The sequence below is a fragment of the Corythoichthys intestinalis genome, chromosome 16, assembly GCF_030265065.1.
Source record: "Corythoichthys intestinalis isolate RoL2023-P3 chromosome 16, ASM3026506v1, whole genome shotgun sequence".
NCBI classification, from domain to species: Eukaryota; Metazoa; Chordata; class Actinopteri; order Syngnathiformes; family Syngnathidae; genus Corythoichthys; species Corythoichthys intestinalis.
Window position 1 is genome coordinate 638,895 of NC_080410.1, and position 27,007 is coordinate 665,901.

Below are 27,007 nucleotides of genomic sequence, written 5' to 3' on the forward strand. Positions count from 1 at the left end.
TTGATCATTTTGTTCAGTCAAAATAGGCAAGCCTAGATAATTTTGATTGGACGATTATGTAAATTTTATATGGATTAAGCAGTTCACTTATGGTTTATGTGTGTGCTTGTTTTTCAGAACGGAAACATCCTTTACTGACAGCTACAACTTCTGTGAGACGGTCATCTGTCAATTATTCTGTGAATGGACAAGCTTCAAGACATTTGTGGACATAGTGAAGAATCAAGAGGGTCTTGATGCTTCAGGTAACCAAGATATGTGTCTCTGTCATGGTTCTTGTAAATAAACCCCCCCAAAAATACTACAGAGTTAATTGTTATTAATTTATTCTCACAAAATTCTTATTTAAACTAGTGTTGTACTGATACCACTTTGTTTAAAAAAAAAAAATATATATATATATAGAGTGTATAGAAAGTGAATCCAGTGGTACTTTTTATTGCATACCTGGTATGGGTGACAATAGTTAAATAAACCTTTAAGCTCAAGAACATCAAGCTGTAGTATGACAAGAGGTGCTTGGAGTGCTGCTGGGTGTACAAAGTATACTTCTGGTGCTCTTCGGTGTGGGGATCAAAAAAGCTAATAATTCAAAAAACTGAGGCACTCAAGAAGTACAAAAATAAAAAGCCTTTATTCAGTCATGGCTTTGTGTTAATTAAAAAATGCCGACATGTTTCGGCCATGCAGGCCTTCATCAAGACAAACAGTGACTCTGCTCAGACCACCTCTTAAAAGTAGTGAACAATTGTAAGTTCAGCATATCCAGGTGAACTCTCTTCACTTGATTGGGGTCAAAGGGCAGATCAATTAGGAGCAGCAGAGAAAAAAACATCCTCATTGCAGACCATCACAAATAGAAAAAGCAGGGAAGAAAAAAAAAAAAAAAAAAAAAAAAAAGCAAATTTTTACATACAACCAAGGACCTTTATAGATGACTTCTCAAAATATTTTTTTCAGGTGGTTCAACTTGAAATATCATCAAAGGCTATAAGGCAGAAAAACAACAACAACAATAATAATCCATCGTTAACTTTAAACTAGCTTTTCAAGATAGATACTGTATATGTTAGATCTTCTATCAAGACTGACTATGTTCTCAAAGACCTCTTTCAAACTTTTAAATGACTTTAACTACATATATTATTTTTAATAGCAAGAAGAGATAAACAAGACACACTGAAAATTTATAGTGCATTGAGGGGAAAAAACAAAGGGCAATAAGCGTAATACAAGGAGCCCCAACACTTTAAAAAAAAAGGAGAAAAGTCCAATTCTGCATTTAAACCAGGATATTGGGTCGCTTTTAATGTATATATCCAAAAAGATTCTCTCTGTAGGAGCTTTGTCGATCTATCACCACCTTTTATGGAGTTTTCGATGTGGTCAATGCCAAAAATTTTAATGAATCGCAACTGCCATGGTTAGCTTCTTTATAATGTAGAGCCATAGGATATAATGGATTAACAGTTCTTATGGCTTGTTTGTGTTCAGCCAATCCGGCCTTCAATTTGCGTTTAGTTCTTCCAACATAAAAACGACCACATGGACCTTTAAGTCTGTAAACAACAAAAGAGGTATTGCAATTAATGAATGACTTAATGTTATATTTACGCCCTGATGAAACATCGGTGAAAAGATTTGTTTTTGTCATGTTACTGCAATGATTGCAGTTACCGCACTTGTGGTTACCTGATCTAATTAGGCTCGAGCGTTTACGTCACAGCAGCACGAGATCATGCGAGATTTGCGACAACGCAGCCATTGCGGAAGCGTCACGGGACATTTAAACTTAGCGGCAACCAAAGATGGAGAAAAGTAAGGAATACTTGCCAGTTCGATACAGGGACAAACTTGTTACCACGGCAAAGGATAGATATGTGAGCAAACTTAAGGATGTGAACAATGTTGACCCTTATGAGCAACCCGAACACAAATGGAATAAAGATGTCAACAAGCTTCCACCACTACGCGAAATGGACATCGCGCTGTATTTGGTCTTTGGTGTGAGTTACTACACTCATCAGCAATTCCGAAACTACAAATCGCTGCAAAGCTACGAACAGTTTTGCTGCGGATGGGTGCAGGACCTGCACATAATGACCGTAGCAAACGGCAACACCATCGTTCTTGCCAAGGTAAATATGTGTTTACATTTTCATTATCATGAACATCTGAATTTGTGCTGTGCTGAGTTGTGATAGTTAAGTGACAAATCAATGCTGTGTTTTAGAAAACAGACTTACCTTGCTTTCTCAGTTGGCCTACTGCAAGCCATTATGTATTTGCAAAGGAAAAAGTTATTGCACAACATTGGCTTACTCCATTTTTATCCTGATTTGCATTGTCCGTTGTCTCCATTGTCTGACCCTCTACTAACCTTTTAAATTTCCTTTTTTGCTTCTGCCCAGGTTATGCACTCACAGCGTCCGAGTCAGCCACCATTAATTCCATGGGTTATCCTGGCACCAGATGGGCAAGTCCTTTCAGCATACTGCACATGCATGGCAGGTGTGGCTGAGTCCTGCACGCATGTTGGTGCACTACTTTTTAAAATTGAAGCGTGTGTGCGAGTGAAAAGACAAGCCACAGTTACAGACACTGCAGCCTACTGGAAATTGCCCCAAAACATCAACAAAGTAACCCCTGAGGTTGGGCATCACATCAATTTCTCATCTGCTGCCATGAGGAGAAGGTCCGTAAATGACGCCATACATGGTGATGCCGAAGGGACACCATTGAGGAGCCGCACATCAGCAAAACGCCCACCAATACCAACACACGAAGAAATGGTGAAGTTTTATGAGGGCCTCCACCAAGTGCAACCTGCTGCTGGCATTTTACGTGTTGTGTCGCCACACTCCAAAATGTATAGAGACCCAATTCTGCCAATCAGGGGCATCAAAACACTTTGTAATGCACATAGGGAATTTGTCGACATTGAGGACTTGTCTGCCTTGCGGAAGCACAGCCTGGCTATTAGCAACGTTGCAGATGTTTCCGAAGACATGGCTCAACACATTGAGAGGAGAACAAGGGGCCAGCAAACAAATGCCAGTTGGTTTACTGCCCGTGAAGGGCGCATCACGGCATCTTGTATGCACAGTGTTTTTGCAACCAACATTGAATCGCCAGCCATTTCCACAGTGAAGAAGGTTTGCTACCCTGTCCGTGGTTTAAAAACAACAGCCACACAGTGGGGTACCTGTCAGGAGAGAGTAGCCAAAGATGCCTACATTGGTCAAACCGAAAGCCAGCATGTGCATCAAAGTGTGGTGGAATGTGGCTTTTTTGTGAATCCAGACTTCCCACAGATAGGTGCATCACCGGATGCCATCGTGAACTGCACATGCTGTGGGAAAGGCTGCGTTGAAGTGAAGTGCCCTTTTATGTACAAGGACAGTACAATTCTTGATGCCTGTGCTGCCAACAATGAGAACTTTTGCCTGCACTTGCAGGACGGGCAGCTCTGTTTGAAGAATGGACACCCCTATTATACACAAGTCCAAACTCAGATTTTTGTGACCAAGAGCTCATATTGTGACTTTGTTGTGTGGACACTCAAAGACTGTGTGGTCCTTCGCATTGCTCCAGACAAAGACTTTTGGCTACCCCGCCTCCAGAAGGCACAAGACTTTTTTCTAAAGGTGTGTCTCCCTGAAATGGTGGGACAGTACTATACGAAATGTGTACCCACCAAAGCGCGGGGAACCAAACAGCAAGAGCCAGCGGATGTATCACACAAAAGGAAGCGTCGTCCAGGTAAAGAAAACCGGGCATCAAAGACCAGAAAGACAAAATGGTGTCTTTGTCACAGACCTGAGCATGGGGAGATGGTTGCTTGCGACAACACCAGCTGCTCTGTCCAGTGGTTCCACTTTCAATGTGTAGGCATTGTCGACACACCTCCAGCTGATACAGTATGGTTTTGCCCATCATGCATAAATGACTGACAGTATGCTATCTGTAGGCAACACAAATGCAAACCGTTGTCTTATACTATATGTTTCAAAATGCCACCATTTTTACATTTTTAGCATTGTTTGCTGTGTTTGTGAATCTTATCCTCTTTACAGTTTTGCACTGTTGTTTTTTGCACGGTTTATAATTGTTTTACAAACTTTACGACATATGTTCCAATATGCCAACATTTTTACATTTTTTAACATTGTTTGCAGTGTTTGTTTTGCACTGTTAATTCTTCTAAATATTACCAACTATATTATAAAGTACCTCTTTTTCTGTTTGACCTTTTCTGTGTAAACCTTGCATTTTGTTGCAGAATATATAAAAAATAAACCATGTCATTCGGATTGTAGTTTCAAGTGTTTATTCAATAAAGGAAATCATTACAAGCACATCAAACTACACTTTTACAAATATTAGTTAAGGCACAGCAAACGGTTACCATTTGATCTAACATTGTCAGATTTTCCCCTTCCAAGGGAAGCAACATACTAATTGGCACAACAGTTTGCAAAATACTGTACTTGTTACGTACAACACCAATTACTCTCTCCACATGTATTCGGAGGTGGGCAATGCGTCTGGTCTCTTCTACGTCCTTTGCGTCAAGTTGTGCACGACCTCTTGTATATGCAGGGAGCTTCACTTCCGCACACATCATACCCACACTGTCCTTGATATTGAAACCTCTATCTGTCAACACAATGTCCCCTGGTAACAATTTGTCAAGAAAACCACATTTTTCTGTTATGTTCTTGTCACTAGTGCGCCCCCCCCCACCCTTTAGATATAAACGATATCACACCTTGCGGGGTTATAACTATCAGGTACTTCATTGTGTGATGATGTTTATAGTGTGAGAATGTCTGTGCCCTGGCATGCAGATTGGATGGTGTTTCTGCAAAAATTTCAAAACAATCCACAATTGCAGCGACACGATTACCAAAAGACTCAACAAATTGGTGTGGCATACTGTCCATTAAACATTCTCTGCTTGGCCAATGAATTAATGGAGAGAGACGTGAATACATAACAGCTAATGTTTGCTGAAAGATGACACTGACTGTTGTTCTGTGGACACGAAATAGGTAGCCGAGATGTTGCAAAGGAAGATCTAACCTTAGACGCATTAGAGTGATGAGAAAACACTGGAAGGGTGGCAGCTTTCGCTTATTAAGGGGAAGAAAAGGAAGAAGTTGTGCAAATAAAAACTGTAAAACTGCCAAAGTTGGTAGTCCAGTATAGTACCTCACTTTTTCGTCATCATTTTTCAGGAAATTTTCATTAAGCTTATAATCATTCAACTCTTCTTTCAACAGCCGGTTTTCTACCAAAAGGTTGTTTATCGTGTTTTGCCTTGGTTTACACAACACACAGACTGGTGGCTGGTCCATGCCTGCGTGCGTTGCAGCAGGAGAGGGTGGCTGGTCCTTGTCTGTCTGTGTGGCAACATGACAAGGTGGCTGGTCCATGCCAGTGTGCGCTGAAGGAGGAGAGGGTGGCTGGTCCAAATCGGATCGTGTGGCAGCAGGAGGGGATGGCCAGGCCTGTCTGCGACTTATAAGCCTCTGAAATCTTGCCTTATCAGTCACCTGCACTTCACCGTGGCCCAACCGCAATGACGGTTTCCAATCTGGGTGGTTCTCTAGCATTTCAAAGGATGGCTTACCTGTAAACAATGAACAACATAGAGAAAACAGTCTGTGACCACGGACATACTAATTTTTTGTTGCAGACAATGTAGCCTGTGTACAAATTCTTTGCCTCTCTCTAACTGCAACATATTACAGGTTTTTCATTTAGAAACGACAGGAAGTATGTCTTATGAAGACAATGCACATGCATGCATGCTAGCTTTTTAGCTGTAGCGATAGCTAACAACAGGCCGACTTAGGGCATAAAGTTCCAGAAATTTGCGTAGACAAACGAAATTAACTTACCGGAGTGGAAGTGCATAGAGCAAACTCTGTGTGTAGCTTGACAATCAAACGTTATGCCCTTCCTTCTAATGGAGGCCACCCATGCCATTCTTCGACGTTTGGTAAGTTCCGATATGACCTTTCCCTCGCCTTTTCTCCATTTAGGGATCCGGAAAAATCTCAATGGGGTTCCGTCGAGCTGTGCATTCTCCTTTCTATTTGATCTGTTGTTGCAGTTCTTGACCGAACAATAATTCCCAACCATTTTTAAATAGCGACCTGTGTTGAAATGCCTCAGTTTGTTTTTCGCTTCCAAGATGACGATTGCGGCGGAAACCTCGCGAGTGCCACGTCATACGCTCGAGCCTAATACTCAACCAGGTTTTCTGTTGTACAGGGGGGAGATGGCTCTTTACAAGATTATCGTTAAGTGTTGGAGCTCTCCTGAAACTAATAGTTGGAAGATCCGGAAGTGCCTCTCTGAGTAAACTATCACATTTCAATATGTCCTAGTTTTTTCAATAATTTTTTAAAATTTCATTTGCTTTGTTGCTATATTGTGTCACAAAATACACATGATTGGAACTTTCTTGTTGCCTCTGTTTTTTAACCAGTAGCTGTTCTCTCGTGACACTTTTTACTTTATTATATGCTGTGTTAATAGTCTTGTGTTTATATCCTCTTTTCTTAAATCTTTGACTCATCTCCTGAGCATTTCTTTCAAAATCATCTTCTGAGTCACAAATACGTTTAAGTCGCTGAAATTTACCAAAAGGTATATTATCTATCAGCCAAGGCGGGTGGAAACTATCCGCTCTAAGAATTGTATTGCAGTCTGTTAATTTTCTAAATATTGAGGTAGGCAAATCCCCATTACCATCTTTAAAGATTTTCAAGTCAAGAAAATGGATTTCAGTCAAAGAATAGACTAAGTTTCAAATTGCTATTACTACTGTTTAAATATGTATGAAACTGAAAAAGTTCTGTCTCCGATCCAGACCATATCAAAAGAATATCATCTATATACAGTGGGAGACACACCAAACATGTGGAAGAAGGTGCTCTGGTCAGATGAAACAGAAATTCAACTTTTTGTCCACAATGCAAAACGATATGTTTGGCGTAAAAGCAACACACCTCATCACCCTGAACACACCATCCCCACTGTCAAACATGGTGGTGGCAGCATCATGGTTTGGGCCTGCTTTTCTTCAGCAGGGACAGGGAAGATGGTTAAAATTGACGGGAAGATGGATGCAGCCAAATACAGGAACATTCTGGAAGAAAACCTGTTGGTATCTGCACAAGACCTAAGACTGGGACGCAGATTTATCTTCCAACAGGACAATGATCCAAAACAAAAAGCCAAATCTAAAATGGAATGGTTAAAAAAAAATAAAAGTATCCAGGTGTTAGAATGGCCAAGTCAAAGTCCAGACCTGAATCCAATCGAGAATCTGTGGAAAGAGCTGAAGACTGCTGTTCACAAACACTCTCCATCCAACCTCACTGAGCTCGAGCTGTTTTGCAAGGAAGAATGGGCAACAATGTCAGTCTCTCGATGTGCAAAACTGATAGAAACATACCCCAAGCGACTTGCAGCTGTAATTGGAGCAAAAGGTGGCGCTACAAAGTATTAACGCAAGGGGGCCGAATAATATTGCACGCCCCACTTTTCAGTTTTTTATTTGTTAAAAAAGTTTAAATTGTCCAATAAATTTTGTTCCACTTCACGATTGTGTCCCACTTGTTGTTGATTCTTGACAAAAAATTAAAATTTTATATCTTTATGTTTGAAGCCTGAAATGTGGTGAAAGGTTGCAAGGTTCAAGGGGGCCGAATACTTTTGCAAGGCACTGTATTTTATGACTCTGAGGTGCTGTTTATGTGTGCGTTTTTGTTTCATCTGTATAGGTCCTTTTTTTTTTATGATTCAGGGGTACTGCCCCCCCATACACCATGGTCACTCAGGTTATGAGTTTGATCCCATTGCTGAAGATGTTTGCCAAATTTAACTTCTGTGACTGGAAAACAATGAAAAGAAAGTTGAAGAAAAAATATATACATTATACTTATATGTGACAATCTATGTACATCGAGGATTTGGTCAGACAATATTTTGCTAAATAATACCTTCCCAATAGACACACACACAAAAAATTAACAAATCCCTCATGTGGTTGGGAGACAAGTGATTGTGATTAAACAGTTAGTCAGTGGGTGGGTCCGTGGACACATGAAGCTCCAAGAAATGAACCCTTTCTCCAACCATTTGGCTCAAGTGGTGCAATGCCTCATGAGGCTTCATCTCACCATCACTAGTTTAAGGTGTTTATTCCAACTCAAAATTCACACAATACTTGTGGTTTCTAAATCAAATAAACAGAACTAAACAACAACATGCAGCAGTGAAACAACGGTCAACAGAAAATATGCCTTGAGCCAGCTAACCCCCTCGCTCTGTGTGTCCAACTGACGTGGCTCCTTCTGACAGCCCCATTTAAGCAGGCATAAACAGCTGAAATGTGTCAAAGGCTGATTACCTAAAACCACGCCCACACCTACCAATTAGGAACACAAATAGACAGCCATATACTAAGCAAAGGAAGCTAATGAGGCTCCTAAACAAAAGAAATAGTTTAACATAATCAAACGCAACACTAATAGACACAATGGCTCATACAGCATGTATGTAGCTCTTCATATAAACACGAGTGGTATCGGTACCGTTTTTTAATGGGTCCATATACCGTATAAGCACACCCACCAAAACATTGTCAATTTGCTGTTTTTTATTTTTAAAACATGAGAGCAATTTGAAAAACACAACATATGTGAAACTTAACAGGCAACTGCTGTCCAAGTGTTTAAAAAAACTTACACAAAAATGTACAAAATCATTCAAAGTATTTAGAGTGTAAACAAAAGGTAAACAGCAACTACTGGAGGATTTTTCAACTAAATTTCAAGTGAGCATGTGAAATCCATGTGAGACTGCCATACAAAAGGATGGGCTTAATCTTTTTCTTGGCAGACCCCTTACACACACACACACACACACACACACCTACACCCCCACATTATAGTACATACCCATCTCATTCACCATTGCATAAGTGTCTACAATACTGTAAACACAACTTACTTCAGTTTATTATCATTTTTCCAATAAAAATGCAGTTGTGTAACAAGGTATTTACTGGAAATAAATAGGATCTGAACAACACATGTACAGATAAAATCAATGCCTCTAGCGAAAATAACAAATGAGGTGAAGTTTGTAAGGCTTGTGCGAAATCTTGGAAAAGAACACTCACTGCCTTCAGGATCCCATGAAGCAAGTTTAAAGATGAGTAGAACCTCCCTGATTCTGTCAATTATTATGTGATGCAATATTGCAGAGATGTACGACTGTTTCAGTTCATATTTTGCATTCTCATTGCATCATATACACTCAGGTGGTTAGACTAATACAAGACTTTGAGGTGCTGTTTTATTCTTCAGTCTAAAGTGCACCAACATCTGAGTTTTAATGATCACAGACATGCAGAACACAAGTAGGGATTGAGCAAATTGTGTCGTGTCACACTTTTAGTGGTGTTTACTCATGCAGGGTTCAGGTGATATCTCAAGAGGTGGCAGCGTGGTTCTAGGCCTGATCCACGTGTTAAGTGCCCTGAGACAACTTATATTATGATTTGGCGCTATAATGTAATTGTTCTGTTGAAAGTTACAAAGAGAGGCTTGTGAAACTAATTTAATGCTAAGGTTTGAAACTATGTGCTCAGCATGGTTGTCTTTGGTCTCCTTTAGGTGTGACCTTCAAGCTTGTCAGAGTGAGTGACACCTGAGATTGGAAACAAGCAGCAGTTGTAGATAGGTGATGGAAATCCCACATCCTGTTTGGACTTGTATTTTTATTATTATGACTCATCAATCTGGGTTCATATTACACAAGCATCGTCTCCATCCATGGGCTTTTTGATGGGAGTGTCCTCCACTGCCATGTCCACCTCCAAAAAGTCAGGCTGGTCGTTGTCCTGGGAAGTTTTCACCTCTTTCTCCACAAAGTCATCTTTCTGTTTTTGGCACATGCCAGACTTGATTGGACCAAGCAGAGCAAGGCAGATAGCACCGAGCCCCATCCCAACAGCACAGGAGTAGAAGGCAGCACCGTAGTTCTCTGTAATATCCACCAACACACCTGGAAAGGTAACATTATTTAGAGGTGAAAATACAGGTAAAAGTTGTAAATCAAGCAAACTGAAATAAAAAATAAAATAAAAAGATTATACCTCCAAGTGGTGGTCCAGCAAGTCCAGCAAAGCTCTGAATAAACACATACACTCCGACAGACGATGCCATTTTGTGGATGCCCACCACATCCTCCTCTGCCAGCATGGGGATGTGTGTTGAGCCCACCGTACCCATAAAGTAGCCGTAGACAGCACAGCAGAGCACCAGGCCCCAGAATTCCCATACGACAGTGAAGGCCACCAGCACCAGACACAAAAAAACAACACACCAAAGTAACACCAGTGTCTTTCGGCAAGTTACTCTGTCCAGCAGGACCCCAATAGACAGACGGCCAAAGATCTCCGCTACTGCCATCACACTGAGCGTATAGGATGCCATGCCGGGCTCCACGCCATGGCTTTTACTCAGTTCGATAACGTAAAGCTGAGGTGCAAAAAAGCCCAATGTAGCGAACAAGCCAAAGAGTGAGTAGCAAATGAAGGCACCATCTTTCAAAACAGAGAAATCCAGCAGTTTGGATCTGGGTTGTTCAGGAGGAACAGACATGTTCTTCTCATTATTCACCTCGGATGGGGAGTCAGGCTTAGACAAAGACTGTTCCTGGTCCCCTTTGTCCTGCTGTTCCCACTCTGCCTTGACTTCCACTCCTGCAACCCCCAAATCCACATTTGAGGCAGAGAGGGAAGTGACACCTGAGTCCTCAGAACCGTGAGAAACCTCTGAACTGATGGAGGTTCTGGTTTGTTCGTTTTCCAACTCAAAAAGCTCCCGAAGATGCTTTAGGGAAAGTGACTCTACTACTTCAACATCCTCCTTTTCAACATCTGGCCGGAGGTTTATTGGACGAAGAAGAAGGCCACAACCGATAATAGAAGACTGAAAAATCCCTAGGATGATGAAACAGTAGCGCCATCCAATGTGCTCCTTCAGCTTCATGAAGGCTGTTAGGACACAAAAAAGGTCAAATTTGAATTAAGCATGCACTTATGTGTATAAACAAAATAAACACATACTGTAATACAGAGAACATAAATAACAAAGATGCAGGGACAGTGCCAGTTCAAAAATGTTAATAGTCATCCGACTGGCCAAAAAAGGCTTCATATTTCAATGTTTGAATCCTACCTTATGAGATAAATTTGTTCCTTTTGGTTATCTTTCCTTGTGGAAATGAATGTACAGTGCTCTCCATAATTATTGGATTTATAATAATTATGTGTTTTTTAGCTTCTAATATTTTTTTTTCTAAATAATATGGGACCTTAATGGAAAAAAGAGAAATCAACCTTCAATACAAGTGCATTTATTCAGTGGGGAAAAAATCCCACATAAAGAAATAATTATTTGACATCAAATAATGTGTGTCACAATTATTAGCACCCCTGGTGTTAATACTTTGTACAACCCCCTTTTGCCAACAAAACAGCACCTAATCTTCTCCTATAATGTTTCACAAGATGGGAAAAGACAGAAAAGAGGGATCCTCAGCCATTCCTCTTTGCAGAATCTCTCTAAATCATCCAGAGACCTGGGTCCTCTCCTCTGTACTCTCCTCTTCAGCTCACCCCACAGGTTTTCAATGGGGTTGAGGTCTGGGGGCTGAGATGGCCATGGGAGGAGCTTGATTTTGTGTCTGGTGAACCATTTCTGTGTAGATTTGGCCATATGTTTAGGGTCATTGTCTTGCTGAAAGACTCGGTGACGACCCATCTTCAGCTTTCGGGCAGAGGGCAACAGATTTTGATTTAAAATGTCCTTGTATTACAAAGCATTCATGATGCCATGCACCCTAACAAGGTTCCCAGGGCCTTTGGAAGCGAAACAGCCCCACAGCATCACTGACCCACCCTCCAAACTGAACAAACACCAAAGAGCCGTCGAAGGACACCAGAGACAAAATTGTAGACCTGCACCAGGCTGGGAAGACTGAATCTGCAATAGGTAAAACGCTTGGTGTAAAGAAATCAACTGTGGGAGCAATTATTAGAAAATGGAAGACATACAAGACCACTGATAATCTCCCTCGATCTGGGGCTCCATGCAAGATCTCACCCCGTGGCGTCAAAATGATAACAAGAACGGTGAGAAAAAATCCTAGAACCACACAGGGGGGACCTAGTGAATGTCCTACAGAGAGCTGGGACCACAGTAACAAAGGCTACTATCAGTACACAATGCACCGCCAGGGACTCAAATCCTGCACTGCTAGACCTGTCCCCCTGCTGAAGCCAGTACACGTCCAGGCCCATCTGCGGTTCGCTAGAGAGCATTTGGATGATCCATAAGAGGATTGGCAGAATGTGTTATTGTCAGTGAAACCAAAATAGAACTTTTTGGTAGAAACACGGGTTCTCATGTTTGGAGGAGAAAGAATACTGAATTGCATCCAAAGAACAACATACCCACTGTGAAGCATGGGGGTGGAAACATCATACTTTCGGGCTGTTTTTCTGCAGAGGGACATGGACGACCGATCTGTGTAAAGGAAAGAATGAATGGGCCCACGAATCGAGAGATTTTGAGTGAAAATCTCCTTCCATCAGCAAGTGCATTGAAGATGAGACGTGGCTGGGTCTTTCAGCATGACAATGATTCCAAATACACAGCCAGGGCAACAAAGGAGGGGCTTTGTAAGAAGCATTTCAAGGTCCTGGAGTGGCCTAGCCAGTCTCCAGATCTCAACCCCATAGAAAATCTGTGAAGGGAGTTGAAAGTCCGTGTTGCCCAACAACAGCCCCAAAACATCACTGCTCTAGAGGAGATCTGCATGGAGGAATGGGTCAAAATACCAGCAACAGTGTGTGAAAAGCCTGTGAAGAGTTACAGAAAACATTTGGCCTCTGTTATTGCCAACAAAGGGTACATAACAAAGTATTGAGATGAACTTTTGGTATTGACCAAATACTTATTTTCCTCCATGATTTGCAAATAAATTCTTTAAAAATAAACAATGTGATTTTCTGTCCCCCCCACCCCCCCCCCCCCACATTCTCTCTCTCATGGTCGAGGTTTACCCATGTTGACAATTACACGTCTAATATTTTCAAGTGGGAGAACTTGCACAATTAGTGGCTGACTAAATACTTATTTGCCCCACTGTATTTGTCAACTTTTTAAGAAACAGACAAGGTGGTTTTGATTGAGTCTCTTATTCACCCCCCTTTGGCTCCTGCAGGTGAACCTAGCCTGACTACACAGTAATTCTCTACTAGCCCTGACTCGTTACATATACAAATGTAATAATTTGTCTTAGCAGCCGAGCGTGGTTTACTGAACATTCACCTGGAGCAAATGCAAAGATGGCGAAGGATTCTCCAGAAGAAGAAATAGATGTGACAAGGGCTCGTCGCCTGGAGAAGTACTGGGAAAGAATTGTGACGGTGGGAAGAAAGGTGAGGCAGTAGCCGAGGCCTGTAAACAAAGAGGAGAAAAAAGGGGACATGACAGCCACTGGCCCACATGGTAGGAACACTGCATGGCTAGAGGGTTGGGTCAAAGGTCAAGATGTCAGGTCACTCCTGAGTCAGAGTTGGTGGGTTGCTTGTGAGGGTTCAGCTTTTTTACAGCAGCAGCTGCAAGACAAAGGCATGTAAAGACAAAAAAAAAAAAAAGACGGGGAGAGAAGAGAAACGGGATGGTCAAGTTAGTTGTGGTTGGTTAAACAGACATGGCAGTCAAGGTGGGAGAGCTAGCAGTGATTTCTGTACCACCCCTCCTCTCAAAAAAAAAAAAAAAAAAAAAAAAAAAAAATCACAAGCACACCTCCTTTTACAAATTATCGTCTGCAAAGGAACATGAAATCTAGTACTTAAATAGAGTTAATGTATGGCATTTTTCCTTTGCCACTCAAACCAGATCAGAAAAAGTTTTGTTTCATAATTTGCAGCAGATGTCCATCATCATTGAAAGCTTCTGGAAGAAGAAAAAAACGATTTGGGTGTTGACACTGCTAGAAGTCCCTTTTGTTCAAAATAAATAGGATGTCAAAACAAGACGTCGATAGCCATCACTGTAAAAGCCACTACGCAGGACACACGGGCAAATGACACGTAGCTTGATGCAAATGGCAGCAAAAGTTGAAATGAATTACCTGAGACGATTCCAATAGTGATGTACATCTCGTTGATGGAGTTCGTAAAGGCGGAGGTGATGGTTCCCAAGCTGACGAGGAAGCCCCCTGTCATTACGACAGGGCGATGACCAAAGCGGTTGCTCAAAATGGTGGACAGAGGGGCTGCAGGTAAGAAACAGCATGACAGCATTAAGAACCTCTGAGTTATGGCTGGGTGATTTTCAGATCCAGTTAGAAGATCGTGAAAAAATTGCCTCACTGTACATATAATTTATTTAATTTCATCACCCATCTCTAAAATGAGATAATCCAGCCTTTTGATAATTCATTATCTATTATTGATAAACATACAGTAAGGAGCAGAAGTATTTGCACCCCTTGTGATTTTGCAAGTTCACCCACTGTGAAAATAGGTAGAGGTCTGAAATTTCAATCAGATGCATTTCCACTCAGAGACATAATCTAAAAATATCCAGAAATCACATATTTTGTTTGTTTGTTTTTTAATTATTTGTAATCAACTGGGGTTCATAAGTATTTGTACCCCTGAGAATCAGTAATAATTATGACACTCAAAGAGTCAGTCTACCTCAGAGGTTGCGCTAGACATTTTCGTTGTCTGTCATTTTGACTGACAGGGTCATAAAAATCCGGTCATAGTCTATTTTTACCCGTCACTTAAATTTTTAAAATGATAATGATGACATATTCAATAGTATTCAGTTTTCATTCATTTTTAATTAATATTGTAACGCTTGCTTGGCGGCGAAAAATTAGACACGGAAGTCGTGGTATTTTTCTCCCTTTTTACTCTGCTTACCGCCAACAACTCCGCCCCCAAAGAAAAGGAGGCAACGATATAGACCCCAATCACCAACGTCACACAATGATCTTAATTGTGGTTGTCAGCCCAAAATCTTCTAAATATATATTAAATGCATCTTACCAGATATAAAAAGACTACTACATAGTCTGTGGTGATCGTTTGGTGCCCAGATTTCTTGTCGAATTACAGCAGTCCATCTCGCTCTCATCTTCGGGTCTCTCAGAATACGGTAGAACTTCAAGTCTCTCCATCTATCTTCTCCGTTACAGCAACCAACCGCCACACACGCCTTCACCATTTTGATTATTAATATTAACGAGCAGAAAAACAAGCCGTAATAGGAGGCATGTACGTAGCGGTAATGTGTAAACATGACGAGCTGACACACAATATGGCGGCTCCGGTCAGGGGGGCGGAGTTGTGACGTCATGTGATTGGGGTCTATACACAGGCGGCAATCTTGTCCATCAATTGGATGACGCGCTGGCACAACGGGTGCACCAATAAGAACCTCGCGTTGATGTGTCAATCACGGTGCCGCCGCCAGACCCCGGTGATGCTACAATATTCTGACAGAATATCCAACGACGTCATGCATTAAGAGAGACAATAGCTAATTAATATGCTAACTCGCCATCCTGTGGTCTGGGGTGTGAATTGCAACCTGTCAAAATGACGGACGGACTTCAGTTTTTTCCGTCACCGTTTTAAAAAAACGGTCAACGACGGAAAATTTCCGGTTAACGCGACCCCTGGTCTACCTTAAAAAAAAGGTCCAACTTTACCCCATGAGTAAACACCCACCCACCCCCCATTTGTGCTCACCATTGTTTTCCATGCACCCCATAGTCAGTCATAATCCAACTTCTACCATGGGCAAGATCGGAGAGCTTTTAAAAGACACCAGAGGGAAAAAAATGTTGAACTCCACAAAGCTGGAAAACACTATGGGACAATTGGAAAGCAGCTTGGCGAGAATAAATCAACAGTTAAGGCAATTGTTAGAAAATGGAAAAGGCTAAACATGACTGATAATCTACTTTGGACTGGGGCTCCATGTAAAACTTCTCCTCGTGGTGCATCACTCATGATGAGAAAAGTGAGGGCTCAGCCGAGAACTAGGAGCTGGTCAGTGACCTCTGAAGAGAGCTGGATGCAGTTACAAAGGCTACTGGCAGTAGAATACTCCGGTGCAATGGTTCAAAATCATGCATTGCTCAGATGGTTCCGCTGTTGTAGCCAGTACATGTGAAGGCCCATCTGAAGTTTGCAAGGGACCATTTGAATGATGTAGAGGGGTCATGATAGAAAGTCATGTGGTCAGATGAGACCAAAGTAGAACTTTTTGGTGCAAACTTTACTCGTCGTGTGTGGAGAAAAAACAAGAACGAGTACAATCCCAAGAGCACCATTTCCACTGTGAAGTATGGGGGTTGAAACCTCATGCTTTGGGGCTGCTTTTCGGCAAAGGGGACAGGACGACTGTACTGTATAAAGCAAATGATGAATGGTAAAATGTAACGTCAGATTTTGAGCCACAACCTCCTTCCCTCAGTCAAAGACTTGAAGATGAGTCGTGGCTTGATCTTCCAACATGACAATGATCCGAAGCACACACCCAAGCTGACCAAGGAGTGGCTGCGTAAAAACCATATCAAGGTCTCCAGACCTCAATCCAATAGAAAATCTTTCTCAACAACAGGCTAGAGCAGGGCGGTAAACCGAAAATTTACCGGCACCGAAATTCTTCACGATGACCGACGTAATTTTGACCATGACGGTAAATTCGGTAATTTAATAAAACAAGAAAATATAGTCTTTTCATCCCGCTTTGACTCTGTGTTGTTCGGCAATGTTCATTCCCCTTTAAGAAAGCAGAAAGTGTGCTTACGTATGGAGTCACATGGTTATCAGGAAGCCAAACAAACAAGAGCCCTGTGGCTAACGCTACAAGCAAACGTGATGGAGTGTGGCTTAAGGGAGGTTCGCCAAACTTTCACCCAACATTAAATAGACTCTTGGCGGCATCCAGACAGGCTTTGACCCGCTGTCCTCCCTTGTTCTCACGATTTCCAAAGAGGATGCTTTCAATGCTTTCTACTAGTGGCTAACGCTAATGGCTAACGCTAGCGGCTAACACTACAAATAAACGTGATGGAGTCAGATAGCGGCTCTAACCTTGGCGAAACAGCTGAACTTAATGAGTGGATTGGGCACGGACTGCATCTAGCAATTAGTATGTCACGTTATTGTGTATCTCTGTCTATGAATGATTTCTGATGGCTGTTGTGATAGTAAAGCATTCAGCATAAAGTACAATCCAACAGCAAAAATTTTAATATGACCGTTTAATGGCCCCAGCTATTTTCCTGTATGTGCTTAATTTTGTGTCATTAGATCAATGCAGCTTTAATGTGTGTGTGTGTCTGTGTGGGGGTTCATGTGTGCTTGCATGTTTTAAAAAATGCACTGGGGAAAAAAAAAAACCTGAAACCTTGAAGTAAACACTTGTGTTAAGTAAATATGTCACAGCAGCCGTTAACAAAAAGTTGTCTTTTTGAAGTGTACTGTTCAAGCTGTAAGTCATTTGTATTACAATGACATGTTTGCACAGGCATATTGATTTTGACAATGTACATTGTTCAAGCCATACAAGCTGTTATAAATGTTCATACTTGAATTCTTATTGTTTACAATAAAATTTTTTATACTGAATGTTTAGACTGCATGTACGATTGTTAAACATAATTAAATTGAAAGCTGTTAAATAAATCAACAAGAAACGGTTAATTCTGTATTTCATGCATTGATTCAGATTTTCAAATTATATAACAGTCCGCTTGGGCGAATTTATCGTCATTTATCGTTATCGAGGTAAATCTGCTCAATTTACCGCGATACGTGCTTAAGGCCATATCGACCAGCCCTACAACAGGCCCGAAACCTGACAGATCTAGAGAAGATTTGTGTGGAGGAATGGACCAAAAATACCTGTTCCCATATGTGAAAACCTGGTGAAGAACTACAAAGCGTCTGAGCTCTGGAATCGCAAACAAAGGCTTCTGTACTAAATATTATCACTGATTTTCTCAGGGGTACAAATACTTATGAACCCCAGTAAATTATAAATATATTATTAAAAATCATACAATGTGAGTTCAGGATTTGTTTTTAGATTGTTTTTATATGTGGAAATGCATCTATTATGATTAGAATTTCAGACCTCTACTTATTTTCTAAGTGGGTGAACCTGCTCACAAAGGGTGCAAATACTTCTGCTCCATCAGAAAACCAGAGAAATGAAGGTTTTATTTTTCAAGATTTTTGAAGCCAAAATGTTCGAGTTTGACCCTTATACAAGAAAGATACCAAATAACTCACCGGTAAACGTGAAGATGAAGACACAAATGGAGATGACCCATGAAACCCGACTGTTACTCTCCTTAAATTCCTTCATCAGATCCTGAAGAAAGATCCCCAGGCTCTTGAGGATCCCATAAGTGCAAATTTCCACCACAAAGAAAGCGACAGCTATGGCCCAGCCCCAGCCACCTTCGGGTACCTCTGCGTAGACATTTGAACCCAGGAAACACTGGGAGATGGACCCCCTCATGGCTACAATCACAACAAAAAATAGCGTTCAGTAAACATAGAATACATTTTCATTTTAACCTCCGCAACAGATTTGGATTCAACAAACTGGTGGAATTGAGCTGTTGATTCATGCACTTGTAATCATATCAATCCTCGTAATGGTTGTTGTATAAGCTTAATTTGTCTATAGTTTTATTCTTGAAAATTAATTTCTGCCACACAAAGATAGCAAAGGATTGTATCGTTCTACTGTAGTCATATCAAATGGACTTTTATGACAGTTGATTATAGCATTCCGTATAGTTTGTGCGTGATTTTAATGAAGGTATGGACAGTTGACATATGAAAAGGCAAAAACAGTTTTCGCTTATCCAACAACCACAACAAACCTCTCCAAATCCGCCATTCTCAAATCTCTGAGCCATGACATAGCCTCGGGTTCCACCAACATGCCACACAATTTATGGAAAAGGTTGCCAGAATCAAACAGTTGAAAACAAGGGGCCTTTTTTTCTGGTTCTTAATCGATTCCACTTGTTGCACAAGAAAACAGCAAATCTAATTTTACGGAGTAACAGAGATTGTAATAGCCTTGTAAAGAACTTTACTCGTTTCAGCGAGAACAGAATACTTTTTTGTTGTTGTGAACTACAGTTTCACACAAACGTACATCGAGATCTCATTTAGCTTAGCAACTGAAGGCGTGAGACCCAGTTTTCAACTGTCCCAACCCTCCTCCCCCCCAAAAAAGCGAATTTGTCAAGGTTTCATTGGCCGTGACGTCAACCGAAAAGAATGCTACGATGACGCTGGCACCTCTGATATAGGAAGCGTTCAGAGTTTGCCACAAAATGCTCACTGCCGCCGGGAATGCACCCTTCCAAGCGGTTTCAGATTCTGCACCTTTGAAATAAACTTTCTTGAGCCTCAGGGGTCATACGACATTTTGGAAGATGTTTGCGTACTTGTGAAAAGGGACCATATTTTATGTCCACCTGATCGTTAAAAAAAAATAAATAAATAAAAGGTCAAGGCCAGGGGTGTCCAAACTTTTTGCAAAGGGGGCCAGATTTGGTATTGTAAAAATGTGGGGGGCCGACCTTGGCTGACGTTCTTTATGTTGTGGTATATTTAAACAAATGTTAGCAAGCCATTATGTGTGTCACATTTGCTTAATTTTTTTTTTTCATTAATAATTTCAACAATCTCGCAACTAGCCTTTGTGGCGTTCTCTTTCGACTCTCGGACTCTTGCGAAATACTGCTGCTGTAAATTCAAACTAGCTTCAAATTGCTCCAATTTCTCGCTCCGCATCTTCCCTGTAATCTTGTTGCACATGTCAGCGTGTCTTGTTTGGTCATATCGCATCACATTGAACTCTTTAAAAACAGCGACTGTCCCTTTGCAAATGAGGCAGACACAGTTGTTGTGTATTTTAGTGAAGAAATAGTCCAATTTCCACCTATCCTTGATGCGTCGGCCGTCGCAGTCAACCTTTTTTTTTTTGTTGATTGTCACCATTTAAGAAAATTGGGAGTAAAAGGTCACATGGGGTAATGTTGCTTAGCGTGCTGATGCCTTTTAGTTGGTAAATGATGAGCAGCATTTAGTGTGTAAGCTACTTCATATGCTGGTAGCAGTACTGCTGACCAATTTATTAAGTCTGTGTGCGGGCCAGACGTTATTGATTTTATGAAAAAGGCTGGGGGCCGGATGAAATTTGACCACGGGCCGCATTTGCCCCCCGGGCTGGATTTTGGACACTCCTGGTCAAGGCTAAGGGCATAAATCGGGAAATAATGAAATATATCTATATTTTTTTAATGAAATAAAAAAGGAATTGGAAAGTGTACTATTTGGCCTTCGGTTTTCGTATCTGTCAATACAATTGAAATAATTATACGAAATGGCACAGTACGAAATGTGTGCTTAACTCATTCACCCCCAGCCATTTTCACCGGAGCAAGGACCTTCACTCCCGGCCGTCTTACTGGATTTTGACTGATTTTGCAAGGCCCACAGAAAATTCTGTTCTATTGCTATATAAACATGGAACCCACCAAAAGAAAGATTAGACTCTCTTCTTTCAGCAGACAAAAAAGTTAGTTCATATCTTTTTCCATTCTTTAGAAATCAGCATTAGAAAATAGCTTAGTTTGAGCAATTTTCCAACTTCTGATGAAAAAAAACGAGAAATTGAGCTTTTTGTGAAAGCATACATTTCAAACATAACTTTGACTGATACACAGCTATTTTTTCGCATGTGACATCCCAAACATCTGAATGTTTTCGTTCTACAAAATAACAAACAACAAGACAACTAGAGCTTTTGATTGCAAAGTAACAATTTATCTAACATAACTAAACTATTGAACTGTTGAACTATTTGCGCACATCACAACGGGGAATAAGCCTGAACGATATATCGTTTAAACATCGCCATCGCGATGTGCGCGTGCGCGATAGTCCCATCGCAAGCATGTGCGAGTTTTTATTTTTTTTTAATCCACATACGCCTTGCTTTCTGCTCTGCGCACAGCCTCACACCCTCCCTCTCCCAGTCCTTTGTTCCTCTCAGTCACTGCGGCACTTGTTTATTAAAGTTATCGATGGCTTTGATCTGGCCAAAGAAGCCAGGCAGCAATCTGTCAATCATCGTTTAACTTGTTAAACAGTGTCTGCAAGGAAGCCGCGCTGGAATGAATGTGTGTGTGTGTGTGTGTGCGTGTGTGTGTGCGTGTGTGTGTGTGCGTGCGTGTGGTGACGTTGGAGACATATAAATGCCAGAAGTGATCATGAGGAGTTTGAAATTTCTACATGGCACTCCAACTGTCACAGCTAAGGTAGATAAACAGAAGCATTTAATAAAGCCAAGCATTTATCTACTACAGTACTTTATTCTTGTTAAAAAATGATTTGGTTGGACAGTTATGTTTAAAACTGATCATAATTATGACATTTGAAGTGCTTGAAAACCATTTATTTATATACATTTTTTAAATCACTTTGGGGGGAAAAGTGAGAAAAAACATGTCTTATATGTATCTCTTTCCAATGCTAAATCTGAATAACTACATTGAGCACAAAAAACACACACACACACACACAAAAAAAAGGGGGTGTGCGCTACTTCGCGGTTTTTTACTTATCGCGGCGGGTTCTGGTCCCCATTAACCATGAAAAACGAGGGATCACTGTACACTGTGGTGATGGTGAGTCATCCAAAGTCTTTCCAAACAGCTATTCAAGTCATCTAGTGAAAATTTCTATTAAAAAATATGTATACATACTATTTAATATATGTATACATATTTTTTAATATCGCAATATAATATCGCAATATATCGCAACCCCCCCAAAAATCGCAACAATAGTTTTTTCCAATATCGTTCTGGCCTAACGGGGAAGGCTCTCGGCTGCTCCCGGTTGAATGAGGTGGCTCCGAGTAATCTGGTGAGTCTGGATCAATATTGGTCTCACTTTTTTCATCATCTTCATCGTCGGTTTCAACCTCCGGCTAAGGAGTAACGCAAAGTGAGCTCCGCGGAACGCGTGTGGAACCTGACGCTGTTGTGGACGTCACCGTCTTGTCTCAAGAAGATATGATTTTTAAAATATGCTTTGACAATGGTTTCGTTTTATTTTCAAAACACTCCTCCAGTGTCGTTTGCCTTTTTTTCCGATCGTTCTCCACATTTTTCTCAAATTCTCACGCGTCTTCACAAGATCCCTCCAACTTCTGTTTCCTTAAAATTTTTCTTCACTTCCTTTCTTGGCCCGAGATGAGTTCTTACCAAATGCGCTACTGACCTCCAGTGGCCAGTTTTATTGCTTTAAAATGGGTTTTGAGCTTTGTGCATTGTATCTTAGACAGCAGGGTTTCCCCTAGGATTTTTTGAAGCTGCGGTGGTGGGCTGCATCGGAGTTGGACCGCCTCACCATGTCGTGCCAGAGCAAAATTGCGTCATATCATGACAATTTTTTTATCTCACATTTTGTTACCAAAGAAGAATCATAACAAAGGTTTATTTGAAATATTTCATTAGCCAGGCTAATGTCGTAGCTCTCAGCTACGGTACGTGTACGTAAAATGCGGAGTTGATTACAGCTACATTACCCAACGTAATAATACGACTTTTTTTTCTCGTAGCAATAGTATTACTTATATCATGTAGTCCTTAATGTACTACATTAACACAACAATACTAGTCCTTCTGTTAACAGACTAATGGCGTAGGTTTGCATAGGGACGTTAGGAACATAACACTAAGAACTTTTCAGGATGCTCAAATTGTCTCCACCAACTTTAAAGCAACCTTATTTGCGTTATATAATGAGTTCAGTTATAGAGGTCATTTAGCTTGTCTTCACATATTTTTTAAGGATAGAATTGACCCTACCATTATTAAGTGAATTACTTTCATTATGTTCAGACTTACAATGACACAATTTTTTCCCCCTATAACGCACATTTGATTGGCTGATGACTAGCTGAATTCCCTTGTTTTCAGTGTAAATCTACTAGAAATAAGTTAAATTATCTGCCAGTTCTATAAGTAAATTTTACTCAGATTTCTTGAAATAAAAAAAAAAAAACAGCTTTCTGAGAATAATCTTAACACTCTTATTTTAAGCAAAAAATTAGTATATTTAATCTTAAAAAAAAAAAAAAAAACTTTTTTTGTCACAAATGTTCTTCTTTCAAGAAGTGATATTGTTCAAAACATTATTTGAAATCATTTTCCCCCTTGATTTTGGTGAAAAATGACCAACCTTTAGATGTATGGGCTAAATAAGAACAAATGGTAATATTTACCTAAAGTAAATTGAATAATCTGACCCATTCATCTGTTAACTAGTCTTTAACACTCAAAACAAGATGGAAAAAAATTATTCGAATAGATTTAAGAAAAATCATCAGATTGAAACGTTATAAATTTCCACTGTGAAAGTTAGTACAACTCAATACAGATTTATTTTTGCATTGATCATTTAGCCTATCAATTAATTAGGTTCATATTGGTGAGAAATGTAGCCCTGACCACCGTTCACCTAATCTGTTTGGTTCATGTCCTGTCCCCAGCAAAAAGTGTACATGCAGGTTATGCTGTTATAGCGTCCCCACCAATATTGAGACCAAACCTACGTCCTTGTAATGGAGCCATTTGAAGGTGTAGGGGGAAATTCTAATTGCCGTGTAAAGAGTTTTACTATTTTCGGTGAGAAGGTGAATAGTTTTTTGTTGTTGTTGTTGTTGTTCGTGAACTACTTTTCCACACAAACGCACATCGAGGTACCATTTAGCTTAGCAAGGAGAGGTATGAGACATTTTTCGAGTGTCCCAGAGCTCGTGAAACGGGGGGAAAAAAAGCGCATTTATCAAGGTTTCGTCAGCTGTGATTGCATAAATCCGTCCGCTGTAACAGCCCTGCATTTTCAGCTATTGAATGCGTTGTTGACACAACGCAAATTTGCAAATTGTCAGTGCGAATTCATTCGAATTTGCCTTTCCATCCAAGACGGGGGGGGAGCCCGGTTCCCCGGCTTCGGGACCTCCGGCGAACACCCCGGTTTCTCGAGCGTTCCCCCACGGCATGCGAGCGGAGCCAGGCCCCGAATACGTTGCGGCGAACCGGCCGGTGCGGGCGGATTATCCGGTGTTAGGCGCACTATCCTATTCCCCTCACTATCCACTCATGGGGGCCTGAGCTTGTCAGTGACGTTCCTTATTCTCACTATATGATTATACAACTTTAATATTTGTTAATAATACGCTGTGTGTAGTATCATCCATCACTTTTCCTTTTTAAATGGACACTTTTAAGTGAACGCAAGAAGTAACAACGGGAACATTTTTAAACAGGCATTTCACGGGAGAGCATTTCGGCTCTTCGGCCAATCATATAGCGAGAGCGAGTGGATAGTGAGGGAAAGAGGATAGTGAACCTACACCGGTACGAACGTAGCTGCCGCCACCGAGATGAGACACGATTTTTTTTGACCGAAATGACCCGAGAGCCAAAGCCCTGGATAAAAAAATAATGCAGTTTATACGACCACCATTCTTCATAAAAAACATGCCAATCACATTTTCACCACGGACATTTGGAAAGTGATGTCCAGTAAGCAAGCTTATCATGACGGCACAGTGGTTAGATGATAATTTAAACATGGAGAAAACGAAGTCAGCCAGTCAATAATGCATTCAGTATGTAAAATGACGAGCGGTCAGGTGACTTTGTAACGCTGCCTTTATTTTCGGCTTAACAAAACTCAGGCACAAAACAACTCCGTCCAAATAGTACTGCCGTGTATCAGTTTAGCTGCTGTAAAGCAAATGTCGTGAGTGCCGCAAATGTAAACAAAGCGCTGCAGAATGGGTATATGACATCTTGCTCTTTTGAGTTAATCATTTTCACAGTGTGCAACAAGGCATATAACATTAGCAATCACTTTTCAAATTAATTTAACTTATTTGTCTGCTCAATTACAGTCACAGTAAATAAACAAAACTTATTGGCACTTATTAACACATTAATTTGTATATGCACATTCCTATTGTAATGAAATAACAATAATATTCTGTAGCCACAAATATTATTTAAAATCTTTCCTTCTTCCAAGTTTTTTTTTTAGGATTAAGTATAATAATGTATTGCTTAAAACAAGGCTGTTAAGATTATTTTCAGCTAGCTATTTTTCTTCCAAGAAATCTGAGAGAAATACACTTGAAGCGATGGCAGATAATTTCACTTATTGCCAATAGATTTACACTCAAAACTGACTAGTTTTAAGGAGGTGTGTTTTGCAGTGTATTAATGTTATATATGTTAGGAATGGCTTACTTTTAAAGGCATTTTTGTGCAACTTCGGTATTTACTCTGTAAGTAATTGTTGCCAAAGGTTTACCATTACACAATGTCAGACAATCTGTCATTATTTAGATGTTTGAATTGACGACTTGTTCATATTTTATGTTGAAAAAAAGAGCAATAAATTATATTTTTGCACAGTAATATTTTCTTTTGTGTATACTTTAAAATGTTACATAAATCTTTTAACAGAATTATCGGCTTGACATTATCGGTTATCGGTTGGAATGAGGAGGAAATTATCGGTTGAAAAATGTATTATCGTGCATCACTACCTGAAAGGGAAACGCAGCTAAAAAGAAAATGCGGCATGTTTGACCACGGAATTAGAAAACGCGACTCACTTCAAATGATGCCGAACACAAGGACACATGCACATTTCAATTGACTGCGGTTCAATGTGCCTATACTATATATCTTTGTGTCGGCAAAGCGGCCATTGAAAATCTGGTCAGAATGTCCGCAGTCAGAATATCCGCAGTGCAAGAGATGATGATCATACATACGGCATCCCAGTGGTTTGTAACAATAAATGCAAGCTACGTCTCGAAACAGCCGCTGGTCTTTGTACAGGGAAATGATTAACATTCGAGTGTAGTACCTTTATTTGTCACTTTGTTCTGAATTTCGCCAACTGCATTATTGTGCTACATTTTGTACGTCCCATCTACTGTATGTAATAAACAAAGCACATCTACACGAGCACTACTTAACAAAGCAGCCCGCGGAGAGATAGCAGTGAGCCGGTTGAGAACTGACAGACAGCATCCAACAACACCCCCCCCCCCCTCCCCCGGTTGCGAACCAAACTCATTAGCCGACTTACCGGCAGCGAAGTGGCCAGCGAAATGCAGAGGAAGGGGGAAACGTCTGCTGGTGGAACTAACGCAGATTTTGAATCTTCATTCGCCCTCATTCATTTGCGAATTAAAGTAACTACGACGTCACGTCTACTTGATAAACAGGTGATGTATGAAATCATACTCAAGCGTAGCTATAAAAAGTCACTTGCCTCCCCAGATGAGACTTTAACCGGCATGAACGATTTGGTCTAAAACGTCCCTTCCAAAACGCGCGGCGGCTGGAGCAGCATCTTCTCGTCGCCAGTGAAGCAGAAGCAGTCACTGAACTCCTTCCTGCCTGTTTTGGCAGCTCTTTACCGGCTCAAGCCGGTATTTCAAACGCGGGCGCGCAGATTTTACTATCATGAACGCGCAATGCTCAGAGAGCGGTGGCGTGCAGCTCAAATTAACCCGTTTCTTACCCTGGCTATGTGGAAACAGCTTTGTACTGTTCACTGATTGCAGTTTAGGCGTCGCCAGACATTTTTCACTGGGGCACGTGCCTAATCTGCAGTGCCCCGGGATAAATGTCACCGGGGACAAAATAAATAAAATTAATATTAATACTTTGGAGATTTAAGTCTACATAGCATAAGCTATACAATGCGCCTATTTAATATGGTCCCATTACTCTATTCACTCCATATATACAATCTGTT

The 27,007-nt window shown here is 40.8% G+C and overlaps 1 protein-coding gene across 2 annotated transcripts; it reads right to left on the reverse strand.

The window, feature by feature from the left end:
• Positions 1-654: 654 nt before the first annotated feature.
• Positions 655-26,685, reverse strand: LOC130904647 (monocarboxylate transporter 7-like). 2 transcript variants are annotated; one of them, XM_057817556.1, is made up of 6 exons: positions 26,519-26,685; positions 18,422-18,655; positions 14,233-14,376; positions 13,425-13,553; positions 10,181-11,083; positions 655-10,089 (listed from the first exon to the last, which is right to left on the reverse strand). In XM_057817556.1, exons 2-6 carry the CDS (start codon positions 18,651-18,653, stop codon positions 9,830-9,832), a joined length of 1,668 nt encoding a protein of 555 aa, XP_057673539.1. In that variant the 5' UTR covers positions 18,654-18,655; positions 26,519-26,685; the 3' UTR covers positions 655-9,829. The 2 variants fall into 2 exon arrangements, with proteins under 2 accessions (XP_057673539.1, XP_057673540.1); XM_057817557.1 differs by lacking the exon at positions 26,519-26,685 and adding an exon at positions 26,333-26,511.
• Positions 26,686-27,007: the final 322 nt, after the last annotated feature.

Coding starts and splice junctions, on each gene's coding strand:
- LOC130904647 (XM_057817556.1), bottom strand. CDS start 18,653: ATGAGGGGGTCCATCTCCCAGTGTTTCCTGGGTTCAAATGTCTACGCA. Junction 11,084..13,424: donor CATCTTTGCATTTGCTCCAG/GTGAATGTTCAG, acceptor GTGTCCTAACAG/CCTTCATGAAGCTGAAGGAG. Junction 10,090..10,180: donor TGCTGGACCACCACTTGGAG/GTATAATCTTTT, acceptor TTACCTTTCCAG/GTGTGTTGGTGGATATTACA.